This window comes from Martes martes (genome assembly GCF_963455335.1).
Source record: "Martes martes genome assembly, chromosome: 4".
NCBI lineage: Eukaryota > Metazoa > Chordata > Mammalia > Carnivora > Mustelidae > Martes > Martes martes.
The window spans coordinates 63,676,082-63,703,946 of NC_137891.1; the positions used below are offsets into that span (position 1 = coordinate 63,676,082).

Genomic DNA, 27,865 nt, shown 5'->3' on the forward strand with positions numbered 1-27,865 from the left:
CTGCTTTTTATTTAAAAAGAAAAAGATGTTCATTAAAATGACCTTGATTAATTTTTATAAAATTTTATGATTTTATTCATTTTATAAAACTATGATGTTATATGATTATGATAAGTTCATGAAATTAATGACAAACTTCTATGAATATCTCCTTTATACACTGGGGTTTAGTGGAAGTAGGTTCACCTGACTATAATTTGGTACTTGCTAATATGCTTCTTTGTGATTTTTATTTCATATGATTGTCCCAACTGATCTAGACCTCAGGTATCAATTTTATTTTATATGTCAAACTGTAGAGTGAAGGTTCAGGGAAAGTATGTGAAACAGCCTCCTGTTGGCCAGTCCAATTTCCAGATGGCAGGGCACAAAAGATCAGCATCCAAACCTCTCTGTCAACTAAGTCTCATTGGAGAGACAAACCTTATTTTCCTAAATTACTTTAAATGCAACATATTGTATTTTGACCATTTATTAACTCATGTCTATTATACTATATTTAGTTCACTTTGTAAGACTTCAAATTTGGAAGCAAGTTACATTAGTTGTTTTTTAAAAGAAAAATGCTAATCCTTCTCTTTAAGATGGGTCATGACATTTCTATAATAAATTACATTAAAGATTTTCAAAACCCAAGGATCTTCTACATATTTGGCCATTTACCATGATTCCATACAAAAACATCAATTTTATTTTCAGTTACCTTTTTTAAAAAAATTTTTGGGTTTTAAAATCCCCAATTACCTTTTAAAACCTTCAGAGCTCTAATGCTTCATTAATGTTGATTCAAATTGTACTGAACAAGGAATCCAATTTCCCAAGGGTTGAAATGCATTAAATTGAGCCCTTGGGGACATATATCACATCACCCCTTTTGGGCCACAAGGGTGACACAGTAACTCACAGGGAAACCGATGTGGGAAACCAGAACCACGTGAGGTTTATGGCTTCGAGCTCTGTTTTCTGAGAGTGGATTTATTTTCTGAGACTCTTAGTTCACAGTCAGGACTCTGTTGTTTTCCTTAGTAGCTAATCATTACATTGTTCTCTCTTGGGAGCGATCCCAAACTTTTCTTTTACTAGTGCAGAAGGGTCATTCAGATTTGACACAACACTAGTGTGATGAACAGCTCTGAATTTGCAGCCACAACAATCTGCCATAAACTAACACAATGTCGATGATTAAGTGAGAAATATTAAAGTAGAAAATGCAACATATAGCAAGGGGTGGTTTGTTATTTATTTCCCCATATTTGTAAAATTGAGGCTAAACATTATTTTGAAAATTTCTATTGTATCCCTCAATAATGTTACATATTTAATTACAACGGAAAACTATCCTCCAAAAAAGACCCACTGGAGTCATTGGATTTAGGGATACGTGTTGAGACTTCAAAAGCTTCTTAAGTAGCGATTGTAACTGTTTAGTGCAAAAACAGTAGAATTGGGGCACTTGGAGAAGTATATTCTCTTTTTTTATGTGTTCTTGCAGTATAATTAGCAGAATAATTTCTTGTTCGAAAAAATAGGATATATGGGAAACACATACCCACATCTAAAGGCATGCATTGGTGGGGGCGGGGGCGTCTTCTGAGTTTAAGGGACCATATGTCAAACTACAGTTTTGACCAGTTTTGCAAATGACAACATTAGACATGACCCTTAACCATCTATAGAAACTGCCTAACTACTGAAACTCATCTGAAACCTTTGCATCAGTATGAAGCTTGAGTTGATTTTGTACCAGAGAAATATAAAATGAAGCAAATATCACACAATTCTGAAATCAGTGAGTTTTGTCCTGATGCAGAATTCTACATAATAATTGGAGTCTGATTTTGGTTTTTTTTTTTTTACCCTCTGGACTTCCCAGTGTACCACCTCATTTTCACCATCCTTTGTAACTCTGATGATGCCAGTTAGTCATGGGAACGAGAGGGAGAACATTCCCTTAGGGCAAATGCATCCCTCAAGTCTCTATAGAAGAACATCCCGAGGAACCTATTATTTGGATCATATTCTTCACATGAGCTGTAAGTCTTATTATGGTTATAGGTGTGTACATCTAGTCTTACAGATTGACCTTTTTAAAACACAAAATAATTTCCCCCTTTTCTACAGAAGTCTTCTTTTTTTTCTCCTTTAATTAAAAGCCAGACCCATTATACTTGTGCAAGTGACTGTCACAACCAAGTGATTAGGACTCTAATCACCTGTGGTTCTCCGAGATACTCCGCTAAGCTGATTACCTGGGCGGCATTCGAGTTTTGCAGAGAAATAATGACTATTTCAATCTCAAGAGAATGGAGTAGGTGAAGTAAACTAGAACACAGCAGCAACTGCTGCTCTTTGCACACTCACAGAAGCTTTTTATGATAGATGGAAGGCTCCGCTGATTGCCTGATTTTATGCACTCCACGGCATCGGCTGAACTTCTGTCCTGGGTAGCCTAAAGCAGATTAGTTTCAACAATCTTTGAACTAAAGCTACATTTCTTCTTGTTGGAAAAATATAAATGATTCTGCTCAGTTTCCAAGTGACTTTACTTCTTTGTGCTTTTGTCATGCTCCCCGCCTTATTCAGCTATAATAAAACAAGCAGTTGTGGGAAAATACCCAAGTTTCTCCATTGACAGTGGCCCTCGTAAGAAAGTAGTTAAAAGAAATAAGATGTAGAAATTATCTAATTCCTTAAAGTTTTCTTGTGAAATGATATTTTTAGTATCTTCAATGTTCCCATTTTTACAAAACCTTCCCAGAGTTGAGTGTGGTCAAGTTTAAAATCACTGCTTTCCTAAAATCTGTGTCTAGTTATTTATGATTTACCCACTGTTTCACCTCCAGACTGAGAAATGTTATAAGCCCCCAGGCCGTCACACTAAACTCATCCATTATAAGAGATGAATATTTTGTGCAATTCCACCTGTTAACGTACCCAAGTCTTTCATACTAATTTAATTTCCTATTTCTTTCTGTGTCACAAATCTCTCCTCTCTAGGAGCACCACTAATATCTCTTGCCTATTTTGGTACAACCTCTCTCTGACTCTCCTAGTCTTGCCTCTTCCTACTGTTTTCACCCCATCACAAAGGTGATCACTTAAGCTAGAGGGAAAAACAACCTTAACTTGACAATGGCAAGGCCTCTGGTATCTTGTAGGTCCTCTTTCGCATATGGAAATTCTTTTGAAACCTCTCTTTTTCCTGCCCTTCCCCTCCCAACTTGTAGGTATATAATGGGCCACTTCTCTTGACCCCGTGAAGTTCTTTCTGCCCATGGGTCCTGTCCCCTTGCTTTAATAAACCACCTTTTGCTACCCGCCCCCACAAAAAAAAAATGCAGATGAAAGGGGCTTTTGGGTGGCTCAGCATCCGACTGTTGATTTCGGCTCAGGTCGTGATCTCAGGGTCCTGAAATTGAGCCTTGCTTTAGGCTTTGCACTTAACTCGGAGTCTGCTTGAAATTTTTTCTCTCTCTCTCCCTGCCCCTCCCCCCACCGCTGCTCACCTGCTCTCTGTCTCCAAATAAATAAAATCTTTAAAAAATGCAGTGAGAATGCAAACATTCAAACGGCTTCCCACTTCTTAATATGCAATACAAAATGTTCACAATATCAAAATACGGTGCCTGGTTTTCCTTCTTCATTCTTCCACTCTACTATGTACACTTCTCTGAAATCACTTGTAGTTCTCACCTACTTCTCACGCGCTGCTCCCTCATGGACATGATCTCAGAATCCTTGATCTGTGTCACACATCACTCCTCTCATCATGCCGTACGGTAGTTGTGGGAAAGGTGTAGGGCTAAAGAACATAGGCATTGCAGGTAAACTTCCCAATTTGGAGCTTGGATTTGCTAAAACTGTGGGAACTTGGATGAGTTACTTAAGCTCCTGAAACTGTTTCCTCATCTGTAAGTTGAGTTTCATGATATACACACCTCAGAGTGTTGTTTCCAGGATTATATGAAATAATCCATATCGAGTACTTAACACAGGGCATAGCATGTAGAATATTCTTAACAAATGCTACCAATTTTTATTAATATTACTACTGCTACCATTGCCACCATCGGTAGGCTGAATTGGTATCTAAATCCACAGTTGCTTTCCTAGACCCTATGTACTTCCCAGGACTCTGTAAGCATTCCATACATACTTACTGAAAAAAAAAATTACATGAATTCTTAATGTGTGCCAATGTTATTATATGTATACTCCTCAAAGGTAAGATTCATTTCTTTATATTTTGTATTTGTTCAATGTACTGTATGTGTTTGTTCAAGAAGTGTTCACTGCTCAAATAAACTTGTTGAAGTAATAAATGTAATATAGGCACAATAAATATTAGTAAAAACATAATCACAGATTCCCTTATGGCTTATAAATAGCATATGGCTTTTCTATGAACAATGGCTTGCACTTCCCTTTCTCTGGGTGTAACCGCAGCTCATACCATGTCTTTTGATTAACAACTCCGGATGAGTTTTGGTAGTACTTGGAAAATATATGTCACAGTATTTCCAATTCATTATTCTTATATTAATTCATTCATTACTTTTTTAAAAAATTTAAAAGATTTTATTTATTTGTTTGTCAGAGAGAGAGAGCACAAGGAGGGAGAGTGGCAGGCAGAGGGAGGAGCAGACTCCCCGCTGAGCAGGGAGCCCGATGTGGGACTCAATCCCAGGACCCTGAGATCACAACCTGAGCCAAAAGCAGACTGTTTACTGACTGAGCCACTCAGGCATCCCAAATTATTAACTACTTTCATCAAAATTGTCCAGTTATCATTTACCAATATTTTCTGGGTTCAGAAGAAAACATTTGAAACCCTAACAGAATGAGTTCTTTCACACGCTCAATGTTATGTATTCTTCCTCTCTATTTTGCTTAGAAACTTATAAATCTATTACTTGAGTCATTTCATATAAAAAGTCAATCCTCTGTCTTTCTCCTATTGTCATCGCTAAAGAGAAGCTGTGCTCCATAGTATGGCTGTCTGGTTTCCAAGGTGGTTCTTTGTCAAGACACCCCCCACTTTTTAAAAAAAGACTTTATTTATTTATTTGAGAGAGAGAGAGAAAAAAACAGACACCTCACTGAGCAGACAGCCCAATATGGGACTCGATCCCAAGACCCTGAGATCATGACCTGAGCCAAAGGCAGACGCTTAACTGACTGAGCTGTCAGTTGGACATTGGACTGTAAGTGCAGTGACCCAAGGACTCTCTCATCTCTCTGGTTTGGCATAGCATAGTGCACGTCACACAGTGATGCTCCATGGTTTCTTGTTCCCCCCAGTGAATGAATGAAGAAACAAGTGCTAGCACCTGATTCTTTTCAAGTCCTAAATATTTGTCTCTATTCTAACACATACTCTTGGTTTTTGACACCAGGAAAGAAAACTTCCTGTCCTTGAATTCAAGGGGATCCTGTTCAGCTGCTCTTGAATGATTTTCTATAAGCTACCCAAGGAGGATTCTAAAAATAAGCTCTAATAGGGCCCGGTGTTTTGTGTATTCTATTTCTTACAGATCAGAGGAGTTAACTCTTGTATTTCTCATAGTCCTCTTTCATGCGATGGTGACTCATTACTGTTACTTTTTTCTAGCTCTGTTGAGATATAATGGACATATAAGCTTTTGCAAGTTTAAGGTATATAACAGGTTCATTTGTTAGACTTATATGTTCAAAATCATTACCGCAGTAGGGTTTGATAATACCTGTATCACATCACAAAATTAACCACTTCCTTTTTGTGGTGAGAACATTTAAGATCTACTTTGCAACTACTGTGCTTTTTGAAATAGTTCTTACAAGATCTCCCCTACGTTAGTAGGAATGAGCTAATTACTTTAAACAGATGCACTTCATATTTCTAACTCCATAATGAGAAGATGAATTCACTATCAGAAACACAGAGTAAGAAAGAAAAACTCAGTGTTTTGCAGTATATGCTTTCACACACGTTGCTCATTTATTCCTTATGCCATCTTTTTCAGAAAGAAATCATTATAAAGTCTCTGAGAGACCAGGTGATATAATCACGGTCACACAGCAAGTAAGTAACAGGATTCAAAACCAGTTTTCTGATTCAAAATCCAGGGCTCTTTCCATCATACCAAAATCACATCACGTGGATTACTGCATTTAGAAAATTCCAGCTCCCCACATCCATAATTCAACAATCACAATCTTGGTCTCAGCATTTATGCTTTAAATGCATTGTTTTGGTAGAGATTAATTCAGCCAGCCCAAACTGCTTCACTATGAACGTACACCCCATAATATGAAAAATACATTCATGATTAAAAAGGATTTAGATTTGAAGCTTGCTAAGCAAGTATATCACTTGTACAGCCATCAAGTAGGAAAAATAAATTGAAGGGAGACTGCATGCCTTCTCTACTACAGATTTGAATTTTTCTGTATAAAACGCACTGTTCTCTGTAAAGCATGTTCATTCCCACCATGATCTCATTTATTCTGGCTTCTAATTACTTTTAAGTACTGAGCACAGAGAGCCAACGTGGAAAGTCTATTGACAACTGGAATGAAGCACCTGAATGAAGAAACTAATTGTTTAATATTGTTTCTTTTCCCTGCTCCCTTTTATTACCTTATACCGAGGAAGAATTATATAGCTGAGGGCTGATGCAATACATTACATACTGCTCAATTCCCCAGGTGGATGCTATGGTTCGCCACACACATAAAGTCTCTGCAAAATTAATATGGAAAGGCCCGCTGCTGTCCTATTGATCTTTCCCACCTTGATCACCCTTAGCCAAGTGTTTGTGACAAATGGAAAGCTTGAGAAAATTGCCACAAGTCTACAGGGGTTTCCAAAACCTAACGCCTATGTCCTTGTTCCCCTGTAACAGAGAAGGCACTTTTTCAAATGAAACACATACATACTTTCACATGAAAAAAAGGCCAACAGGTATTTGTTTTCAGCAAATTCACTCATCTGATACACACACACACACACACACACACCTAATAAGATATTAAATATTTACATTCCCTGTATAAGAAAATGTGAGTGACAGTCTAACAAGTGTTGCAATCCCAAAGCCCATAATCGCTCAGCCAAGTGTCCAGGAGATTTTCTAGAAATAACCTCTGGATGTCTATGGATGCTTTCAAGATTATTGTTTGACTCTGGTCAAATGGGCAGTACTGATGAAATCTTCCCACAACCATTCGGGGCTCCTAGGTGTCCCAGCCTGAGAGAGTTGAAAGACAAAGTGTTAATGAGCATTTGAAAAGAAGGCAAAAGGACAGCAGGCAGAGAGAGGCACTGTGCAAAACAAGGAAGAGAATGCAGAAGAGATGGGCAACAGCTGGAGCAGAATCCTGGCAGCAGAAGCGCAGCCAAACTGAATACTCCACTAACTCCATATATCTTAAGGCAAAAAAGCAATCGAGCTTAAGGGGCACATTTTCAGTGCTGCACAGGGAATTAGCCATGAAAGTCCCATTAAAGCTAATGGGACTTTCTATTGCAACTTTCAATACATTCTCTGAAAGTTCTCGGCATATATCTTTAAGCCTAGGCTTAAAAATCAGCTGCCAGGCAAAAATATTCCACATCCTTCATTCCTTTGCAGTCAAGCCCATTAAGGTGTGTTTTCTCGGACATGGTTTTTCCATTGCTGAGGTTAGTGTAGAGGCGATCACGCGGACGGCTAATGAGCACTTAGACACATGAGGATGTATTTGCTATGCTAAAAATGTGTATGGATATGAAACATCTGTGTGTGAGTTAGGACCTTAATTACCATAGCCACCAGGTTTGAATCTGCTTTTCTGCATTTTAAATGTTTCAGCCTGGACTGTTTCACCAATTTATTTCATTTCTGTTTTGTTTTGAAGGATTTAACTGCATAGATTGGGTACCTTTCCCAGCTGCCCAAAGTTCTCCAACACTTCCTCTCTAGTCCCATCTCCTCTACTTTGCTGTCTGCCTTTTGTCCTTACTCCGTAGATCCTTTGATGACACCAACACTTGAGGGGGTCCAGCATGTGATTTTTTTCTGTCTCCCCAATTCTCTGATGCTCTATATAACTATTTTCTCTTTGACCTGTTTACCTGAGTCATGGAATAAAGCTTTGTTTCAGTAAGTTTCATAACTTTCTAGAGGATCCTTCCTTCAGTGTTTTATTCTGAGGCTCCTCCTTGGTTGTTCCTCTTAATCAGGGCTCACAGAGGATGGGGTGGTGGAGAACCAAAGATTAACACGCCACACCTGTTCCCTGGTGATCATTTCTCAATGTCCATGGTTGGCAGCTGATTATTCTTTTCTCACACCTCTGCCCCTTTTCCTGGAATATCTCTTCCCTGTTCCTAACACCTGAAGTATATTCCTAGAAAATTCTTAGTAATGTTTTAAGCCTGCTCTCTGGGAAGCCTTCTCTGACATAGTCCCCTTCTCCAATCTTCCCGTACTCATACATACTCCCTACTCTCAAGAATCACCCCACCTCTTTTGGAACACAACCCGGATCCTCGCCAATGTGACTGGGGGTGTGTCGGATTCTGTGAGAAAACTCCAGGAGACGGAGGACAAAAGTCTCCCTGGGCTGGCGCCCGGAAGAGACATGGGAGGATTCCCGGAGTGCTTTCCTGTCCTCCATCTGATAAGTGTGAAGAATCATTAACTTGCTCTCAGCGTTTGAAGCTAAGAGATAATCATTGTTGTTCACCTGTCGCTTGCGCCTAGCCCACACCCCGCGCATAGCTCACATCTCACACACAGTTCACATCCTGTAAATAAATACATAAATCTTTCTATAAGTCACTGTAACCGGATCTTGTAAAGTATAAAAGAAGTGAAATAAAGTCATCTACTGATCATCCGTCAGTCCCCTCATCATTTCGACTCCAGTCACCAGGATCCCCACCACACGAAGGTGACAAGTGGCACCTGAACAGGGACCTGAAATTGATGAACTGTCACCCAGTGATCCGGAGGCCCTCACAGAAGGAGTAAGTGAGAACGATGGAGCAGAATCGAAGTCGTGCCCAGCCTTTTCTAGCATTAATAAAACACTTTTTATCTCGGGGAGGCACTCGAGTATCCAGATGTCAATTAAGAACTTGTTTGGATGCTATTTGCGAATATAATCCTTGGTTTCCTGGTGAAGGAACCTTGGAAGAGGCAATTTGGGAGCACGCACGCCCATAATATGGAAAAGGCTTATAGACAAGGTGAAAAAACTCCTGTGGAGTTTTGGGTTACATGGGTGTTGGTAAAAACAGTAATTTTAATCTTGTAGGGGAATGTTAAGGAAGAGGATCTTAAGGCTGAAACAGCCGCTTCTCTGCATATGTATGAGTTAGACGATGAAACAACCCGACAAATTCAACCTGAAAGTAAAAAATATTTTTCGGTGAAAAGGACAAATGCCATGTTTCTCCTTTGGCCACCGCACCTCTGATTCCCTCCCAGGATGAGGATGAGGAAATAGCAGCAGACCTCTTTGGGGATGAGGGAGATGACACTGGGTCGGATGAGAATTTATGCACATTACAGTTAAGACCAACAAAAACTAGAAAACACAATTCTATTTCTACACTGTCTGGACCCCATGAGCTGCACTTGGTTTTCCCTGTAACTTTTCAGGCTAATGGGCCAAATACTTGAAGCCGATGGAGACTGTAAGTGAATTTAAAAAGGCATGTTCTATGTACGGGCCTACTTCTCCTTTTGTTATGAATATTTATCCAGTTGGAGCAATAACGCCCGCTGGATTCCTTATGATTTTCAACTCATAGCCAAAATGGTACTAACTTCTTCTGAAATTCTACAATGGAAAATGTGGCTTTCTGAGAAGGCACATGAAAAGGTCAGGAACTTAGGTCAGAGAGGGAATGTCGCAGCTGTCACTTACGATATGCTCACAGGAACAGGAGCTTGGATGACTTCTAATCATCAAACTCATGACATTCCTCCTGCAGCCCTTCCCCACGTACTTGATGTGGCCCTACAGCCTGGCAAAAAATTAATTTGGGTACCGATTATATTATTATATTATATTTTATATATATATATTTATGTGTGTGTGTGTATATATATATATATATATATATTATATTATATTATATTATAATACCGATTGTATTTACAAAAATACAAAAAGGGCCTAAAGAGCCATACGTTGATTTTATCGGTAGGTTAAAAGAATCATTGGAAAGCAGGTAAGAGAACAAATTCAGGAAATACTCTTAAGACAACTAGCGTATGATCATGCTATGAAGATTGCCAGGCCCTGATTTGACCTCTTAGAGAATCTGGCAATGTCATGGATTATTTAAAGGCTTGTAATAATGTAGGATTCTTTAAACATCAGGACCGAATAACAGCATTAAAAACCATGGCTGTTCAAAAACAATTACAAACAAAATGTTTTAATTGTGGACAAACAGGACATATAAAAAAACAGTGCCATCTCCCTCCCTGTTTGGTTGCTCCCTTTCCTGCCAATCGCCTGAATAAATCCAAGATTCAACCCTCTACTGTTGGTCCCTGCTGTTGAAGAGGCAAACATTGGGCTAAAGAATGTAAGTCAAAAATGGATAAAGATGGAAATCCTTTGGGGAACCCTCATCAGGGAAACTCCCTAAGGGGCCAACCCCAGGCCCCAATAAATGTGGGGCCACGGAACTATCATATTCAGTTTGTACCCAATAGTGACTCTCAGTAATGGACTTAGACTCTTACTACAAAGGGGAGCACTGTGTTGATATCCGTCTCCCTAAGGCTGACTTAATATATCCATCTCAATGTCCTTATAAATTGTCAACAAACCTATATGGACCTATACCCCTAAATATGGTTGGTCTCCTGCTTGGATGAAGCAGTTTAACCATGAAAGGAGTTACACTACGTATTGGAGTTATCAACTCCAATTACTATGGTGGGATTCAAATTATGGTTTCTGTCACTGTTCTTTGGACCTTTTCAGTAGGTGAATGCGTTGCCCAGCTTTTGTTACTTCCCTATATTATGCCTACTGAATCTTCAAACTTCAGCGAAGGAGGATTCTGCAGTACTAATAAAAAGATTCATTTTTCTAAGAAACTATTTGAAGGAAGTTGACCTCAAATGAAGCTTTCTATTAAGGGATGAATATTTGAAGGGCTTTTAGATTCTGGAGCAGATATCTCTATCATTTCTTGTCAATGTTGGCCATGCCAATGGCCTACAGTGCCTGCTGATTATGCCCTTGAAGGTCTTGGCTATGTAATTACTCAACAATTGAGACAAAGCAGCTGAGCTCTGCCCCATAGAGCCCCAGAGGGATTACAAGGCCATAGTCAACCTTACATTGACCTCGTACCCATTAATCTCTGGGGACGAGATCTTTTACAACAATGGGATGCTGAAATTCACATACCTATATCCTCACTTGTAAAAAACATGATGCAAAACATGGGGCATATTCCTGGGAAAGGCTTAGGTAAAAATTTACAAAGGGTGCCTGAACCTACAGATCTTAACCCTAGTAATACTTGTGCTGGGCTGGGTTTTATATAGGGGCCATTGGGGTTGATAAAGCCCCTTCACCAATTCCAATCACCTGGAAAAGTAACAAGCCTATTTGGACCCTTCGATGGCCCCTCACATTAGAAAAACTGAAGGCTCTAAAAGGCTTAATTCAAGAACAATTAGAAAAAGTACATATTGAACCTTCTTTTTCTCCTTGGAATTCTCCAATTTTTGTTATGAAGAAAACGTCAGGCAAATGGAGATTATTAATAGATCTCCATAATATTAATGCTGCAATGGTAACTATGGGTGCATTACAACTAGGACTTCCTGCTCCCTCTTGTATGCCTATAAATGGCCTTCAGTAGTTTTGGATTTACAAGACTGCTTTTACACTATTCCTATCCACCCCTCAGACAAAGAGCATTTTGCGTTTTCAATTCCAACAGTAAATCAACAGGAACCTTTACAAAGATTTCAATGTAAAGTTCTCCCTCAAGGCATGACTAACTCTCCTACAATGTGCCAATATTTTGTAGGAAAAATTCTTGAGCCCACTTGACAGTTATATCCCACATGTTATATTATCCATTACATGGATGATATCGTACTAGCAGCCCCAACTCCAGAGGTCTTACATCAATTGTTTTCAAATACACAGCAGTACTCACAACAGGCTGGTCTTATAATAGCTCCTGAAAAGATACAATTTACTCCACTCTTCTCCTATTTAGGTCGTATTATAGAACGTATCACCATCGGTCCTCAAAAGTTTTCCATTCGTAGAGATACTTTAAGTAGTCTCAATGATTTTCAAAAATCATTAGATATTAATTGGTTATGCCCAATGTTGGGTATTCCTACACATCAACTTACAAATCTATTTGCCACTCTTGAGGGAGACCTTAACCTTGATAGTCCTCAAAGCTTTACACCGCAGGCTGAACAGGAACTTCAGTTCCTTGAAGAACACCTTCATCAAATGTTCCTGTGTCCATATGATCCTACATTCCCTTTACTGTTACTTCTGTTCCCTACTCCCCATTCACCTAGGGGGTGACAGCTCAACAAGACTCTCCTTTAGAATGGATCTACTTGAAACACCGAGCTCCTAAGGTTTTAACTGCATATGTTGACCTCCTTGCGGATCTCATTATTCTTGGCTGAACCAGATGTCTTCAAATACAAGGATATGACCCTCACATTATCATTCTTCCTATTTCTATAAAACATTTTTCTTCCCTATTCCCTATGAATGATCATCTCCTTAATGGTTTAGCAGGATACTCTGGAACCATTGGAAACCATTACCCTGCTGGTATATTATGGGATTTCCTAAAAAAGACATCATTTATAATTTCTAATGTCTGTAAAACTAGTCCAACTCCAGGCGTTCCCATGTATTATATTGACAGCTCCTCTATTGGAAAAGGGGGCATACATGGACCTGGCTTAAGCTTCTCAATTCAAAGTGAGTATTCATCAGCACAATAAGCAGAAAAATTCATTCTTACTGCTCTATTAACTTGTATATCTTCTGCACTTAATATTGTCTCTGATTCTGCTTATGTAGTTGGTCTCTTTCCCGCCATTGAAACAGCTTAGATACCTACAACACAAAACACTGTTACACCTTCTCACAAAACTATATCCCTTGTACAATCACATTCCCATCCTCTCTATGTCACCCATATTAGGGCCCATTCTTCTCCCCCAGGACCCATGGTAGAAGATAACCGCCAACCAGATATCCTGACATGTCCTATTTTCACATCACCTGCAGATGAACACTCGGTTTTACATACTAATGCTAATTGACTGCATAACCATTACTGCATTCCACTTCAAAGGGCACCTAACATTGTTCAATCCTGTCCTATCTGTGCACCTTTGAACTGTCGCCCACACCCTTCAGGAGCCAATCCCTGTGGCTCACAAGCCAACGAACTATGGCAGATGGATGTAACTCATTTCGATCTCTTCCCTCGTCAACCTTATTTACATGTTGTTATTGATACATTTTCTAAAATTTCTTCGGGTAGTTCCTCAATCCTCCAAGTCCTTAACTGCTGTCCGCTCTACTCTATTGCAATATTTTAGTGTTACAGGGGTCCCTACTACCACAAAAACTGGTAAAGCACCGGCTTACACAAGCCATGAATTTACTGCCTTTTGTTCTGATCAGCAGATTCATCATACTACAGGTATACCTTATAGCCCACAAGGACAAGGTATAGTTGAACAAGTTCATCGTACACTAAAACTGCAATTATTAAAAAGCAAAAAAGGGAGAACCCCCAAGGCTGTTTTAGCAGGTGATGTTCAGACAGCAGCAGAAAAACACTTCTTACAATCACAGCAATCCCTTGAAGCATCTATTCCTATTCGGTTCAAATCTTTTAATGAATGGCTCCCTGGCCTCCTATTAAGGAAAGGCAGAGGGTCTACTCTTATTTCTTCAGATTACAGTGATGGACCCTCCGAAACACCAAGGCTTCCTCTTTGGCTCATCAGGCCCTGGAAGACCCATGACCTTGCCGGTAACCACTGCACCCTCGATCTCTGAGAAGGATCTGGAGACACAAGAGACAAGGAGGTCACTCACAAGATGCATGTGCTGTCCCTTCTTAAGAAGAGACCCCAGGTGACTATATCAGGTAAGACTGATCCACGCACATGAGGTCAGATTAAGGCCCCGTCAGCTAAAGGGGAAGCAGTTTTATGATCTACCCGAAGCACAAACTCCTGAGAATTTGTTTTGGCTATGGTTGCTCTCCTGACCTGTACATCAGCGGTAAGTGGAAATTATATATATTGGGCATGGATACCTCAGCCACCACTCTTATGCTTGGTTGAGTGGAGTGGAAAGGCGCCTGTAATATACACAAATGATTCTATACATATGCCCTCCCATTGGACGCAGGAGGGGCCAAAACATCCTCACGATGAAGGTACGCTTTTCAACATTTCTCTAGGATATAAAATACTTCTTATAGGGTACTGTCTCCTCAAACGACGAGTGAACAAACAACAGGCGTCTAGCTTGGAATTGGCTCTTAAGATGTTGCAGTTAAAAAACAAAAAATGGGGAACTGTTGGAACACAACCCAGATCCTCACCCATGTGGCTGGGGTCGTGTCAGATCCTGTGAGAAATCTCCAGGAGATGGAGGGCAAAAGTCTCCCTGGGCGGGTGCCGGGAATAGATATGGGAGGATCCCCGGAGTGCTTTCCTGTCCTCCTTTAGAATAGATGGACCTGATAAGTGTGAAGAATCATTAACTTGCTCTCCCTGTTTGAAGCTAAGAGATAATCATTGTTGTTCACTTGTTGCTTGCAGGTAGACCACGCCCTGCCTGTAGCTCACATCTCACACGCAGTTCACACCCTGTAAACAAGTACATCTTTGTATATGTCACTGTATCCTGTTTGTAACCGGATCTTGTAAAGTATAGAAGAAGTGACTGTAAGAAATAAAGTCACCTACTGATCTCAGTCAGTAGTCCCCTCATCATTTCGGTTCCAATCACGAGGATCCCCACCACTTCTGGAAGGTGACACACCTCTGTATTTCCATAGCCTCTTTTCTGTGTGTGTGTGTCTGTGTGTGTGTGTGTGTGTGTACCCACTTCATTATGCCCATTTATGCATATATATACCTTTAGTTCTTGCTGACTATGAATCTGTCAAAGGACATCCCCATAGAAGACACCAAGGACATCTAAACTCAGTATGTAACAGATAAATTCCACATCCCTCTCCACCATGCCCCCAAACAATGCATATTGTCCCTGTGGCAACCCCCATCCCCACCACCTTCCCAAGCTGGATGTGGGGAATCATCAAAATCTCTCCCTCTCCCCCTTTCCTCTATTTCTCACCTATTATCTAAGTTCTGTTACTTGGCGTTTCATGCTATTCACATCTCCCCTTTCTCTTCCACCTTCTGCCAATGCCTCAGTTTGGAACCCCCTCATTTCTGCTTGTACTATTGTGAAGTTGCAGCTGTCTCCCTATCTCCATCCTTGTCCCATCACAGACCATGACAGCCATCTTTAAAAAAAAAAGATAACTCTAGGGTGCTTGGGTGGCTTAGCATGTTAAGCATCTGCCTTGGGTTCAGATCATGATCCCAGAATCCTGGGATCGAGTCCTGACTCCCAGTTCAGTGTGGAGTCTGCTTCTCCCTCTGCAGCCCCTGCACTTATAAATGAATAGGGGATAAAATCTTTTTTTTTTTTTTAAAGATTTTATTTATTTTTATTTGACAGACAGAGATCACAAGTAGGCAAAGAGGAAGGCAGAGAGAGAGGAGGAAGCAGGCTCCCTGCTGAGCAGAGAGCCCGATGCGGGGCTCCATCCCAGGACCCTGGGATCATGACCTGAGCTGAAGGCAGAGGCTTTAACCCACTGAGCCCCAGGGGATAAAATCTTTTTAAAAAAAGATTTTATTTACTTATTTGCTGGAGAGAGAATGAGAGACCACAAGCAGGGGGAGCGCTAGGCTGAGGGAGAATTAGACTCCCGGCTGAGCCAGGAACCAGATGTGGGAAAGGATCCCAGGACCCCGGGATCATGACCTGAGTGGAAGGCAGACCCTTAACCTGCTGAGCCACCCAGGCATTCCTGAAGAGATAAAAATCTTTTAAAAATCTAATCAAATATTATTTTGCTGAAAACCCTTCATTGGCTTCCTGGGGCCCCAGGGAGGGAGTCCCAAATCCTTAACCTAGCAATCAGGGCCTTCCATTCTTCTGGTTTCATCTCTCCACCATGCCCTTTCTCACTTCATTGCCCAGAAGTAGTGAACTCCTTATTGTGACCACCCCCATGTAGTACGCTGTTACCCATCTCAGCGCTGTATTTTCATCCCTTTCCTTTCCACTGAGCCATCCTCCGTCATTCCCTTCACCTGCTAAGCACAAGTCATGCTTTAAAACCTACAACCTTACACCCTTCCTGCTTAACAGGATTTCAATCTCATGCCTCTGTATTCCTCCAGACGATGTTAGGTGACCTACCACCCATTTAAGTTTAACATCGTAAAGGCAGAAATTGCCACTTCCTTCTGTCAACTTTCTCCACGCCACCTGCTCCAGGTTCATACAGAGATACCTGTATTTCTTCCTCGGGAGGACAGAAATTTTGACTTATGACATTAGAGTGGTTATAAAATCACTAACCTTGAAGCCCTCAGGAACACATCCCAGAAAGTGACTGGCATTTTATTTTGCTTTAAATATAATCTTGGAGGTTTAGGAAAAACAATAACTTCAGCTTATTTAAAATAAATTTTGAAGAATCATGCTCTCTTTAACAATTTGTATAGTAGATTTTTATATTTAACACTTTTAAATAGCTAAATACAAATAAAATTTAGTAACACAAATACTTAAATTTTACTAATATGCTCAAATAGTAAAATTGGGTTTGGCAAATACTGATGAAATTTAACTAATAATTATGTATTTAGATTATTTTTATCAGGGTGCCTCCCTGGCTCAGGCAGTCGGTAGAGCATGCTTCAAGCCCCGCATTGGGTGTAGAGCTTATATTAAATTTTTTTTAAAAAATTCCACTCTTCTAGATTATTTTTATCAAGATATGCTTAATGTATTATGATTACCAAGTCTTCCCCAGTTTTAATGATGGAAGATAATCATGTATAAGCTCTCGTTTTTATGTACAGAAATTAAGGCTGGTCAGGCCAATATCATGTGGTAATTGGAGGTCAAAACTAGAAACCACTGTAATAAGTCACTCTCATAATTACTGTCTTATTCTTCTTTCACAGTAATCTAATTTGAAGAGAACAATGGGCATTTTAAAATTACAGAATAATTTAATATACTAATTTATTAAGGTTCATATCAAGTACAAAGAAAAGTCTGAGTAACAAAACAAATATATATGCAAATCTGACCCACCTCTAAGGTAAAGAATTTTTATAAAAGATAAAGAGAGATAAAGAATGAAACTTCTATCATATTTGAAATACTTGAATTTCTTAAAATCTTAAGAGAAAATACCTGTATTATTTATCTGGTTTTTAAAATTAGGATAATTTTGTATACATTGTGGAGGTTTATTTGCCTATTTTACACATCAGCTTAATTTGAAATTCTGGGTTTGTTTTTTCTTGTTTTCTCCCCAGTTTTACTGAGGTTTAATAGACAATAAAAAATTATGTATGTTCAAGATATATAATTTGATGATTTTATAGGTATATATTTACATATGCATATACATTATGAAAAATTCATCCAAACAAGCTGATCAACATATCCATCACCCCACACAATTACCACACACAAAATTTTCTTTTTCTTCTTCCTCTTTTTTTTTTTTTTTTGGTGGTGAAAACACTTAAGATCTACCCTCCTCACAGATGTCCAAATATACAAAACAGTGTTTTTACTTACAGTCACACTGTTGTATTTTAGATCTTTAGACTTATTCTTCTTGCATAATTGAAACTCTGGATCCCTTGACCAACATCTCCCCATTTTTTCCTCCTACCTGCCCACGCTAACCACCATTCTATCCTCTGCTCCTATGAGTTTGGCAGAGTAATAAAGATTTATACTTATATCCTATCATGAGTAGAATATATGTTGTCTTTCTCCCAGAGCTCCATCCTAATAGATTCTGATTTTTTTCTCTTCTAAAGAGTAGAGCACAATTTTATATTTTTGTATTTGTTTGTTTTGATACATTAATGATTTTATTAGATTTCAAACAAAACAATTGCATTGATAAAATCAAATTGTAACTGTTAAAAATAATAACTGCAGCTATATTTAATGGCAATTTTAAATGTCATTTCTGTCATTGCTACTACTACCTTTATATAAGAAAGTAGTGTTTTAGACTAATGTGCTTCAGATTCCTACAGAGCATAATTTTAGAACTTCTTGTTGGGATCATGATCCTGAGACCATGAGCCAGCAGAAATGTTTTTTCTGGAGATTTAAAATTCAAGTATTTCTACTCATCTTGTTACTGAATCTCTCAAGTCATTTTTGAACAAAAGAGAAATGGGTATGGTTAAAACCAACATTTGTTTATTACAGTAATTTTTTTTCTGTCTGATACCTAGACTCTAATGTACAGATGGAAATCCCCAGAATAAATCTACTCATTTTACTTGATGTTTTCACCACACAATGCAAAAAGATGCAGCTTTATCATCTGCCCTATTAGGACTCTGATTACCTAAGTGAGGTTACCTTGAGTGCCCCACTTCTGTAGGATTCTGCATTCCTGAAACTGGGCCTATTTGTCAATTTGTCCTTTGATGTCACAGTTATGACAGAATAAAATATTGCTAAGAAAGTCCTTCAAAGTTCAAATAAAAGTGGTTTCTAAAATTGTTAATTGATAGTCACCTGAAAAAAAAAGTTTGTTTGTTTGTTTTTTAAAGTGGTTGGGGCGCCTGGGTGGCTCAGTGGGTTAAGCCTCTGCCTTCGCTCAGGTCATGATCTCAGGGTCCTGGGATCGAGCCCCGCATCAGGCTTTCTGCTCGGCAGGAAGCCTGCTTCCTCCTTCTCTCTCTGCCTGCCTCTCTGCCTACTTGTGATCTCTGTCTCTGTCAAATAAATCTTAAAAATCTAAAAAAAATTGCTTACATGTTCATTTTCATTTGAAATAAAAACTTGGATGAACCAAACTAGTAATACATTTCTCTTCAGTTTTTATATTTTAACTCCAAGATTTCATTTTCCTAAGAAATGCTTATAGTCATACTTTGGGTCCTAGACTGTGGTCACAGGATGGATTATGTAAGTGCTTGTCAGGGAAGGGGAAGAGAGGGCTGATTGAAGATTCAAACACCATTGGTAATACCATCAAGTGCGAAAATACATCTCAATGTCCCCACAACCAACGAAGGAATGCATCTTGGGAACAGACCCCGCTTAAGTTAGAAGTTTCACATTTTTGTGGCCCTTGAGTTCTAAAACTTTATATATGTTAAAACTAATTTCTACAAGTTATTTTAAAAAAAGAGAGAGATGTCTAACACTGTAATACATAGATAGTAGCTAGCTTGATGTTTATCAATATGTTTTTAAAGAATGAGAACAGGTAGGCCTTGCCATAGACTGGTTCCTTCTCACCCCCGTGCAGGGTTCTTCCCCCACCTCCACCTCCCCCAACCCCATGCAGGTTTCTAATCAGAAGACAAGACACTGACTAAGGCTGGGTACTGGAGAATCCCTGATGCAGTGTGACCTTCCTGGTGCTGCTGGTCTCAAATTCCACTAGAGGAGTGAACGTGAGGTATCTTACTTAAAAACGCAGCCCATTGTTTTCTGGAAGACATCTGTCCTCACAACAAAGCATAAAGACAAAATGTAATTTATATGTACAGATCTCCAAGGTTTGGGTTCAAAGACATCACAGGGCGAGTTAAACGCGAGGCCTATGCTTACCTCACGCACCTTCCAGTGAGGTCGTACCAAGGTTCTGACATCACTGAAAACCAACTACTAAAAGATACTGAGAGTATGAGGACAAAATCTCCTTGGACCAAGTCCTTAGAGGGAAAACCTGTGATCCCAGATTGTCTGCCCTCACTAGAAGTTTCTTTGACATATCCTTTCAGGTAGCCCCTGGAAAATTCCACCCACTCGTTCCTAGTGGGGAAGGAAACAGAAGCTCATGTGGTGGGAAGAAAATGACATCTTTGTTTTTGGACACAGAAAGACTCATGATTCAGGTTTCGCAACATTTGCAGTATACTGATGTATACTGTTTAAAGACAAAGAGTTGGCTGTTAAGCTGGGGTGGGAATAAAGAACTACGACGGAATGAAATACCACTTTGAATGGAAGGATGCTGCAGGCTGAAATAAAAGGGAAATTAAGAATCCCTGTTTGCATGCTTTTGGATTGCCTGCAACCAGCAGCTGGCAGGAGTACAAGAGAGAACTTGAAAAGTCACAGGCCGATTCAATATTTTAAAAAGGTTCAATTTGGCAGAAACCAATTCTGTCTATAAAGCATATATCCAGACAGTGAATGGCATAAAGCTTTGAAAAGGAAATTCAAAAAACTATTCGATTCCAATGTTTGTATTTGTTAATCGCAGAACTATAAACTAAAGCACTAGTGACATATCATTGTACATCTAGGAGAGAAGCACAATAGATAAATGGATTCAAAAACCCTCTGCAGACCAGGAAAGGGTGAAAATGCTACACAGCCATCTAACCTGCTGGTTGCGTTGTCCATGAGGACGATCCTTTCGAGAACCTGAACAAGATATATTATTGACCACAAAGGTTTAAACTCCTTGACATAGTAATTCTAACTGGAGGATATTTTTGTTTTTCTTTTAACTTAATGGAAAATAAAATTGAAATCTGAACAGTTACATAACGAAAGCAGCCTCTCTTGCAAGCCTTTCAGGCAATGGACAAGGAAGATAAACCACTAAAGTGATCATTTCGTAAACTACGGCATAGCAACTGCTTGGATTAACCATGTAACAAACGAAAATGATAATGAGAAAGTTTATGTGTACACTTTGAAAATACAGACAGTTGTTATTAGCATAAAGCAGGTTGTTGAACTCTATTTACTAATAAAACCAGGTTCAAATGTGTGTTGTTTGATGGAAGTGGCAAGAGATGACACAAAATGAACATAAAGAAGGCATGTCAGGGTAAGACATTATATAAAAATGTTCCATTTGCTAAGCTACCTTTAATATCAAGTTTACATTGTTTAAAAGGCAAAAACCTGTTTTTAAAAAGAGACAGTCCTATTCTTCTCACACCGTCCAGTAGCAATGAAGATAAGGGATACAAGTGAATAGTTAAGAGAGTGTGGGCTGGGAAGTTCATCAGTAGAATTGTAATACACACAAAGGATTTCCCGAGGGAAAAGAATTTAATAAAAACAAAGCCAGGCTAAATGCTATGAGAAGATTTTAATAATTCATCCTGAATTCTATTCCTACTAATCTTGCATTCACTGCTGTATGCAGCTCTGCCATCCAATTCAGGTTGGCATTAAAACATCTAGACATCAATGCTAATTAAATCTGCCTTTTCATTCTGAAAAACCACATTCTTCTCTTTAATATCAAACACATGCAGAATCATTCAATACTCTAAAAATATATTAGATTCTCTGTTTATTTTGCAAATAAAATCAGAAAAGGCAGGAAATTGTCTAACGTCAATATTGTTGACCATTTCTTGTATTGATTTTAAACATAAATTGTAAAAGTGGTATGTGTAATATTTATTCTGATTCACACTGTGAACTTCTCCCCTTTTTCAGAACCTGAAGGTAAGCCTCCATGTTTAATGCTAAGTGCAGGTGTGGATCTACTTGGGTTTCTCTCTAGCTGTCTGAATTATAATTATGGAAGAATTATTTTAAGAATAGTCTTTATGTGAGATTTCTAAATCCAATATAAGTTAGCACATTTCATTGTCATGAAAAATGTAAGCATAGCCTTTACTGAGAGATTAAAAGATAATATTAAACTCCCATTTTATTCTGCATAATAGAAAAATAAATCTGTACCCGTTTCAACTAGTGTTAACTTTAAATTCAACATTTGTCGTGGAGTATTTGTGGCTATACCTCAGTAAATCTCTGAAATGAACTAACTAAAGCTACATTTATTTTGAACAGTAGAAATGGAAAAAATCAAACTACTTTGAAATTTCAACCTTCCTTGTGGTCTCAACACACCAACCAGTGATTATGGTAATTATAAAACAGCTGTGGGCCATCAATCTATTTCTCCCAGGTAACATTTGTCAGGTTCTAAAACTGCTCATGGGGTAGCAGAGAGAATAACTGGGACAGCCTGGTCATGGTTCTAGGATCAAATGCAGATTTAATTGCATTAACTTTCAGCAAGTTAATGTTGAGGTAAGAGGGTATGCTTGTAGTTTTGAAGTCTGAAGTGCCCCCTTCGTGGTCATGGTGTATCCAGTCCTCAGACAGCTATGCTCTTGCACCAGGGTGAGATAAGAACAACAATGGTCAAGGAAATGACACTTGGCTGAGGCCACGATGGCCTCGATGCCGTTCCTTGAGCTCCCACGTGAGCTCCCACATTTGCACTGCTGCTCCCTAAGATCGAATGTTCTTTCTCTGAGATATTTGCATAAATATCACTCCTTCGTTTCACACAAGTCTCTGATGAAATCCCTTGTTGGATGGTGCTACCCCCCCTTCTACCCCTCTGACTTCTGTTCTTTTTTCTATTTATTCCATTTACCACATTACATACGTATTTATTTACATTATCATCTGTTACCCCCAACAGGATGCACACTGTTTGAGAACAGAGACTTTAATTTTTCAATCCTGTACCTCCAGCAGCTAGAGCAGGGCTGGCACATAATTGATGCTCAATGCATATTTATTGAGTGAATGAATAATGAATGCATAAATGAGTGAATGAATAAGTGGGAACAGAAGGAGTGAACACGAGTTGATCAGAAGGGAGAGATCATTTCTCTGCTAGTAAACAAATTATGAAATAATATTTTATTCATTTGGTTGCAGACGATATTTTCAATTAAGCTTATTACAGCTTGCAATAGAGCACAGAGTAGTACATAGCCATTAAAATAAGGGAGAAAATTCTGTATATTTTGTCAACCACAGAATATAATACTCCTTTCAGAGAAACAAGGTCTTGCCATACTTCGTAAGCAAGAACACGCTGTGTAAGACTAGAATCCAGGCATATCAAATCGAAATGGAATTTTACAGATGAGAACCTGCTGCCTCGGATCATTTTTCTCCCACTTTTTACCTCTTCACCCTGACTCATCAAAACCCAGTTCAAACATCACCTTCTTTAGGGAAAGGTCTACCCATCTCAGAGATCTGTTTTCCATCTGTACCTTGGTTTTTAGCTGTAACTTTCCGAGGTCATTTACATTTTCTTGCAGTGGAGGTCTATTTATTCTTATTCTGTTATTTTATTATATCTTCTGATTTTTTGTTATCTGTTGTTCATACTGTCATGTCATATTTATACCTCTAACATGAGCATCATTGCTTTATGATGTTACACAGCTAATAGTCCAACTGCAGTCCTTTACATAGGTCCAGTACCAAGTAAATCTGACTAAACAATAACATCAATCTCAAAATCTAACTGGCCCAGTTCCAGGAAGAGACTATGGTTGGTGACAGGACACTACTTGCCTACTCAGATTACAATGAGGACCACAATCTGCTTTATGGTTTACTTCCTTGTGAAAATGGTGAGGTGACAGAGGAGGAGCATGTTGTCATGGGGAAGGACCCAACACGGGCTCCTCCACCCCCATTTTGTAGCTGATGCAGCTGTATAAGTTTCTAAGCCTACCTTGGCCGCCCAGACTGAGCACAGCTGCCTAAGAAAAACCACCTGCACTGGACCCATCTAAGATTTCCTCTTCCATTTCCAGGAACGTACATTGTGTGGGCTCCTGGACCCAATTTTGCCAAAAGTAAAAAGACAGTGGTAACCTCAAGGCAGCACCCACCTCACAACCATGGGATACAGAAACCCAAACCAGCGAAGATGGAAGGTCCATGAAGTACAGTGAAAAAAGTTTTGTTTAGCTACTTGCCAGCTCCTACCTGGCAATTCCTACAGTGAAGATAATGGATGTACAAGTTTGTACCTAAAGTATAAATATCTTGTACTATAAATGCCAGGGTGATAAGGTTCTGGGCAGATAAGCTACAGTGATATAAATGTGGGATTGCATTCATTTGTATGAATCACTAGTCACCGAACATAAAACTGAAGCCAGAAAACATGGTGTCACCATGATCTGATTTCCCAAATCTTATTCCAAATACATCCAAGTCCTCTAAATGTTTCCAGTTACCATTTCCTGTAACCAAAATGTAAGCAAGAACCTCCCAACGAAATCGGGCCCAAGAGAGGCCAACAGGGCAGGGCAGGTGACATACCTGTGCACGCCGCTGTTACACATGATGATGTGGCAGGCCCCCAGCCGGGAGCAGAGCTCCGAGGACACGGACAGCAGCCCCACCCCCGATGCGCTGCAGGCTGTGTTTGCGCAGGCCGCCGTGCGCTTGGATCTGATAAACGAGGCTACAAGCCGATAAAGCTCATCCAGAGCATTGAGAGGCCTCATTAGCTGCAGAAAAAAAGCGACGAACATAAAGTTCCACACATCCAGTAAGAAGAAATGCTTGTCGATGGGCTACAGTCCACCATTGTTATAATGTTTAAGGAAGAGTCTAAAATATCTTCCTCATGGAGGTAACAGCTTTGGAGGCTACAAATATCTGTAATTACACATTATCTAAGAACAATAGTGGAAAAAATAAATAAGGGAGCTTATTGTGAATAGCAAAACATCAACAAACGCAATCATCTCTTTTTACCTTATCTACATAGGCAGCTTTGGATGTGGAGTTGGGTGGTGAGTTTGACTTGTCCAAGTAGAAGGCCCTGTAAGAATCCAAGGAATACATGATCATTTTTTGTTGGAAACACTAAAATGCATGAAGATGTACAAGTTTCACTGATTTCCTTTTGAAGACAAATGAATAAACAAGTTGGACACTAGTATGGGTGGGAGTGCAAAAAAAGTCAACAGTCTTCTATTAGTAGAAAATGTCTAATGAGGCACCTGGGTGGCTCAGTCAGTTGAGCGTCTGACTCAATTTCGGCTCAGGTCATGGTCTCAGGGTTGTTGATGGAGCCCCTTGCTTCCAGCTCTGGATTCAGCAGGGAGTCTGCTTGAGATTCTTTCTCTCCTTCTCCCTCTGCCCCTACCCACCCACCTGTCTCCCACATGCTCTCTCTCAAATAAATCTTAAAAAATAAAAATAAAAGAAAAAGAAAAAGAATAACTAAGGCTACCACCAGCTCCATTACATGCTATGTGGTCTCAAGAGATATTACTTAATTTGTGCACGCCTCAATTTCCTCTTTCGTAATTTGGGGATAATTATCTTCTACTTCACAAGCCTGATAAGAAGATTAAATGAGTTAATGCAAATAAAACCTTGAGAATAGTACATAGCACAAAGTGCTCACTAATATTTTCCATAATTAATATTATTACAAAAGTTGAAGAGATAATATCTTCTTGTGACTACTGGTGAAGATTATCTAGTTTTCACTCATTGTGCAAGATTATAAAAGTAATACTCAAAAAACTAATTTTAAACCGAGTACTGAGTTGAATTCTTTCATTTACTAAGCTAGGCTCAGATTGGAAGTTAGACCCTCTTCAAGCATACACTCTTTCTCTTTGTCACCAGGATGCAATGTGGCACCACGTATTTTAAATACAGGAAGTAGAAACTCAGTGACCTGCAATAATTAAACACAATTGCCAAAGAATTTTGCTGAGTTTTGCTTAGCTCTTAGCTCAATGCTAAGCTGAAATTGTAAGGAAATGACCCCTGAAGACAGGATACACTTAAGTTAAATTTCGTCTACTATTTATTTTTGATGAAGTGAAATTATTTTCAAGATGTGAACACTTAGTATCAATGTACCAAAATAAGTTCCATAATATTAGAATGATTGTCAGACAAGATATTAGAATAAAACTGATTAGACTGATGTTTTGGAACACCATTTAGAACCTCAAAATACCATCCAGTTATTATCAAATGCATGAGTAGTAGTGGGCAAAATCAGTGAGAGAGACCTTTATGTCCAGAGTCCCCTTCTATGCACGCATGCGCACATGCACACACATACATGGCTATTCCCATTAGCACTATATCTACTAACAATGTTTGTTTTTGTCTTTTTAAGATAAAGTAGCATGGCTTAATCAATTTTTACACTTTAAATTAGGAAAACTTTAGGAGTCACTTCCAAAATGAAAATCAGGCTCAGTCTTACTGATAATTAGCTTACTTATCTCTCAAATACAAACTCAAACAAGAACAAAAATTTAAAAACAGTTCTGCATCCAAAGTTGGGTTATTATTCCTTATATTCATTTGAACTCCTAACGATTTCCACATACCATCTTGGAACAAAGGTGGTGCCTCAAATCTGAAACCCACAGAGATACCTTGACCAGATGTTCCCATGCCTTTCCTCAAGTGTGCTTGGTAGAAAAATCAATAGGGTAGAAAAGAGTACACAAGTCCATGGAAAATTATTCCCTCAGCCTAAATCCCACAGCTACCTGTTGCTCCTGAGCACATAAGGCTGTCAGGAGTATGAGGACTCTGGTCACCCCAGGCAGTGTTCTGCTCACAAGGACTGGGTTATGGTGGCATAAACCGTTCTCAAGTAGAACATCAGTCAAGCGCCAAGAAAACATAGTTTCATTCAGCGGGCAGAGTCAATATCTACTAAGAGAACTGGACAAAGAGCAAAATTGAAGGCATCTGAGACATTTTTAAATTTTTGAGATCTTCTCCAGTATCAGAAAGAGATAGCAATACTCCAACAGGATTGCTGGTATGAGAAGAGGAAATGAGCCAGACTTGTGTGAGGTACAAAAACATGCAATGGGGTTGGGGTTAGGTTACAATGAATGGAGCGACTGAGAGAGGTCAGAGGGGCAGAGTCTGTAGGTAGGGACTTAACAGATCCTGACAAAGACTTTGTTTTTTTTTTTTAAGATTTTATTTATTATTTGACAGAGAGAGATACAGTGAGCGAGAGAGGGAACACAAGCAGGGGGAGTGGGAGAGGAAGAAGCAGGCTTCCCGCTGAGCAGGGAGCCCGATGTGGGGCTTGATCCCAGGACCCTGGGATCATGACCCGAGCCGAAGGCAGACACTTAACAAGTGAGCCACCCAGGTGCCCCAAGACTTTGGGTTTTTTAAACCTTATTGCTATGCATAAATATTCATGTTCTCCTGAAAGTTCTGAGTGTCTTTTCATTTCAGTTATGCACATACACATTTAGGCTAATACTATGAAGTATGAAAATTCAGGTATGCACCACCATGTTTTAACAGATCCTGGCACTTGGCACTTTTGCTTCACCTTTTAAAGAAATGAAACATTATAGATACAGGTGAGCCCCTTCTTGCTCACCCTTCTCCACTCCCACTTTTGCTCTGAACTCTCCCTTCCTAAGGTAAATACCACCCAGAAGCTGACATTTACCACTTCCATGCTTACAAGGTCACCCACACAGTTGGCCCACGTGGACTGCCAGACCAAAAAACAGCTATGACCATTCCTCCGCATCCTTGTTCCCATTGATGTCATGAGAAATTCAACCTTTGGTCTTTTTATTTTCAATTTTTATATATTTGTGGGCCATATTTCTTCTTCTTCTCTTGCATTTTGTATTTCTTTCTTTGGTATAGTCTTAACTTCCTTTACATAGAAATTAGTTATTACTTTTTATAGCAAGAGTTAAATTTGGTGACATTTAGAAGT

The 27,865-nt window shown here is 39.3% G+C and overlaps 1 protein-coding gene across 2 annotated transcripts in view; it reads right to left on the reverse strand.

Annotated features, from left to right (window-relative positions):
* LOC308341017 (phosphatidylinositol 3,4,5-trisphosphate-dependent Rac exchanger 2 protein) overlaps window positions 1–27,865 on the reverse strand; it is a gene marked incomplete at its 5' end in the record, with an annotated part of 290,021 nt that overhangs the window by 19,918 nt on the left and 242,238 nt on the right. For both annotated transcript variants that reach the window (XM_080800603.1, XM_080800602.1), the window contains 2 exons: window positions 24,439–24,629; window positions 24,880–24,946. In XM_080800603.1, the coding sequence (XP_080656729.1) occupies window positions 24,439–24,629; window positions 24,880–24,946 (258 nt within the window). The remainder of the gene's footprint in view (window positions 1–24,438; window positions 24,630–24,879; window positions 24,947–27,865) is intronic.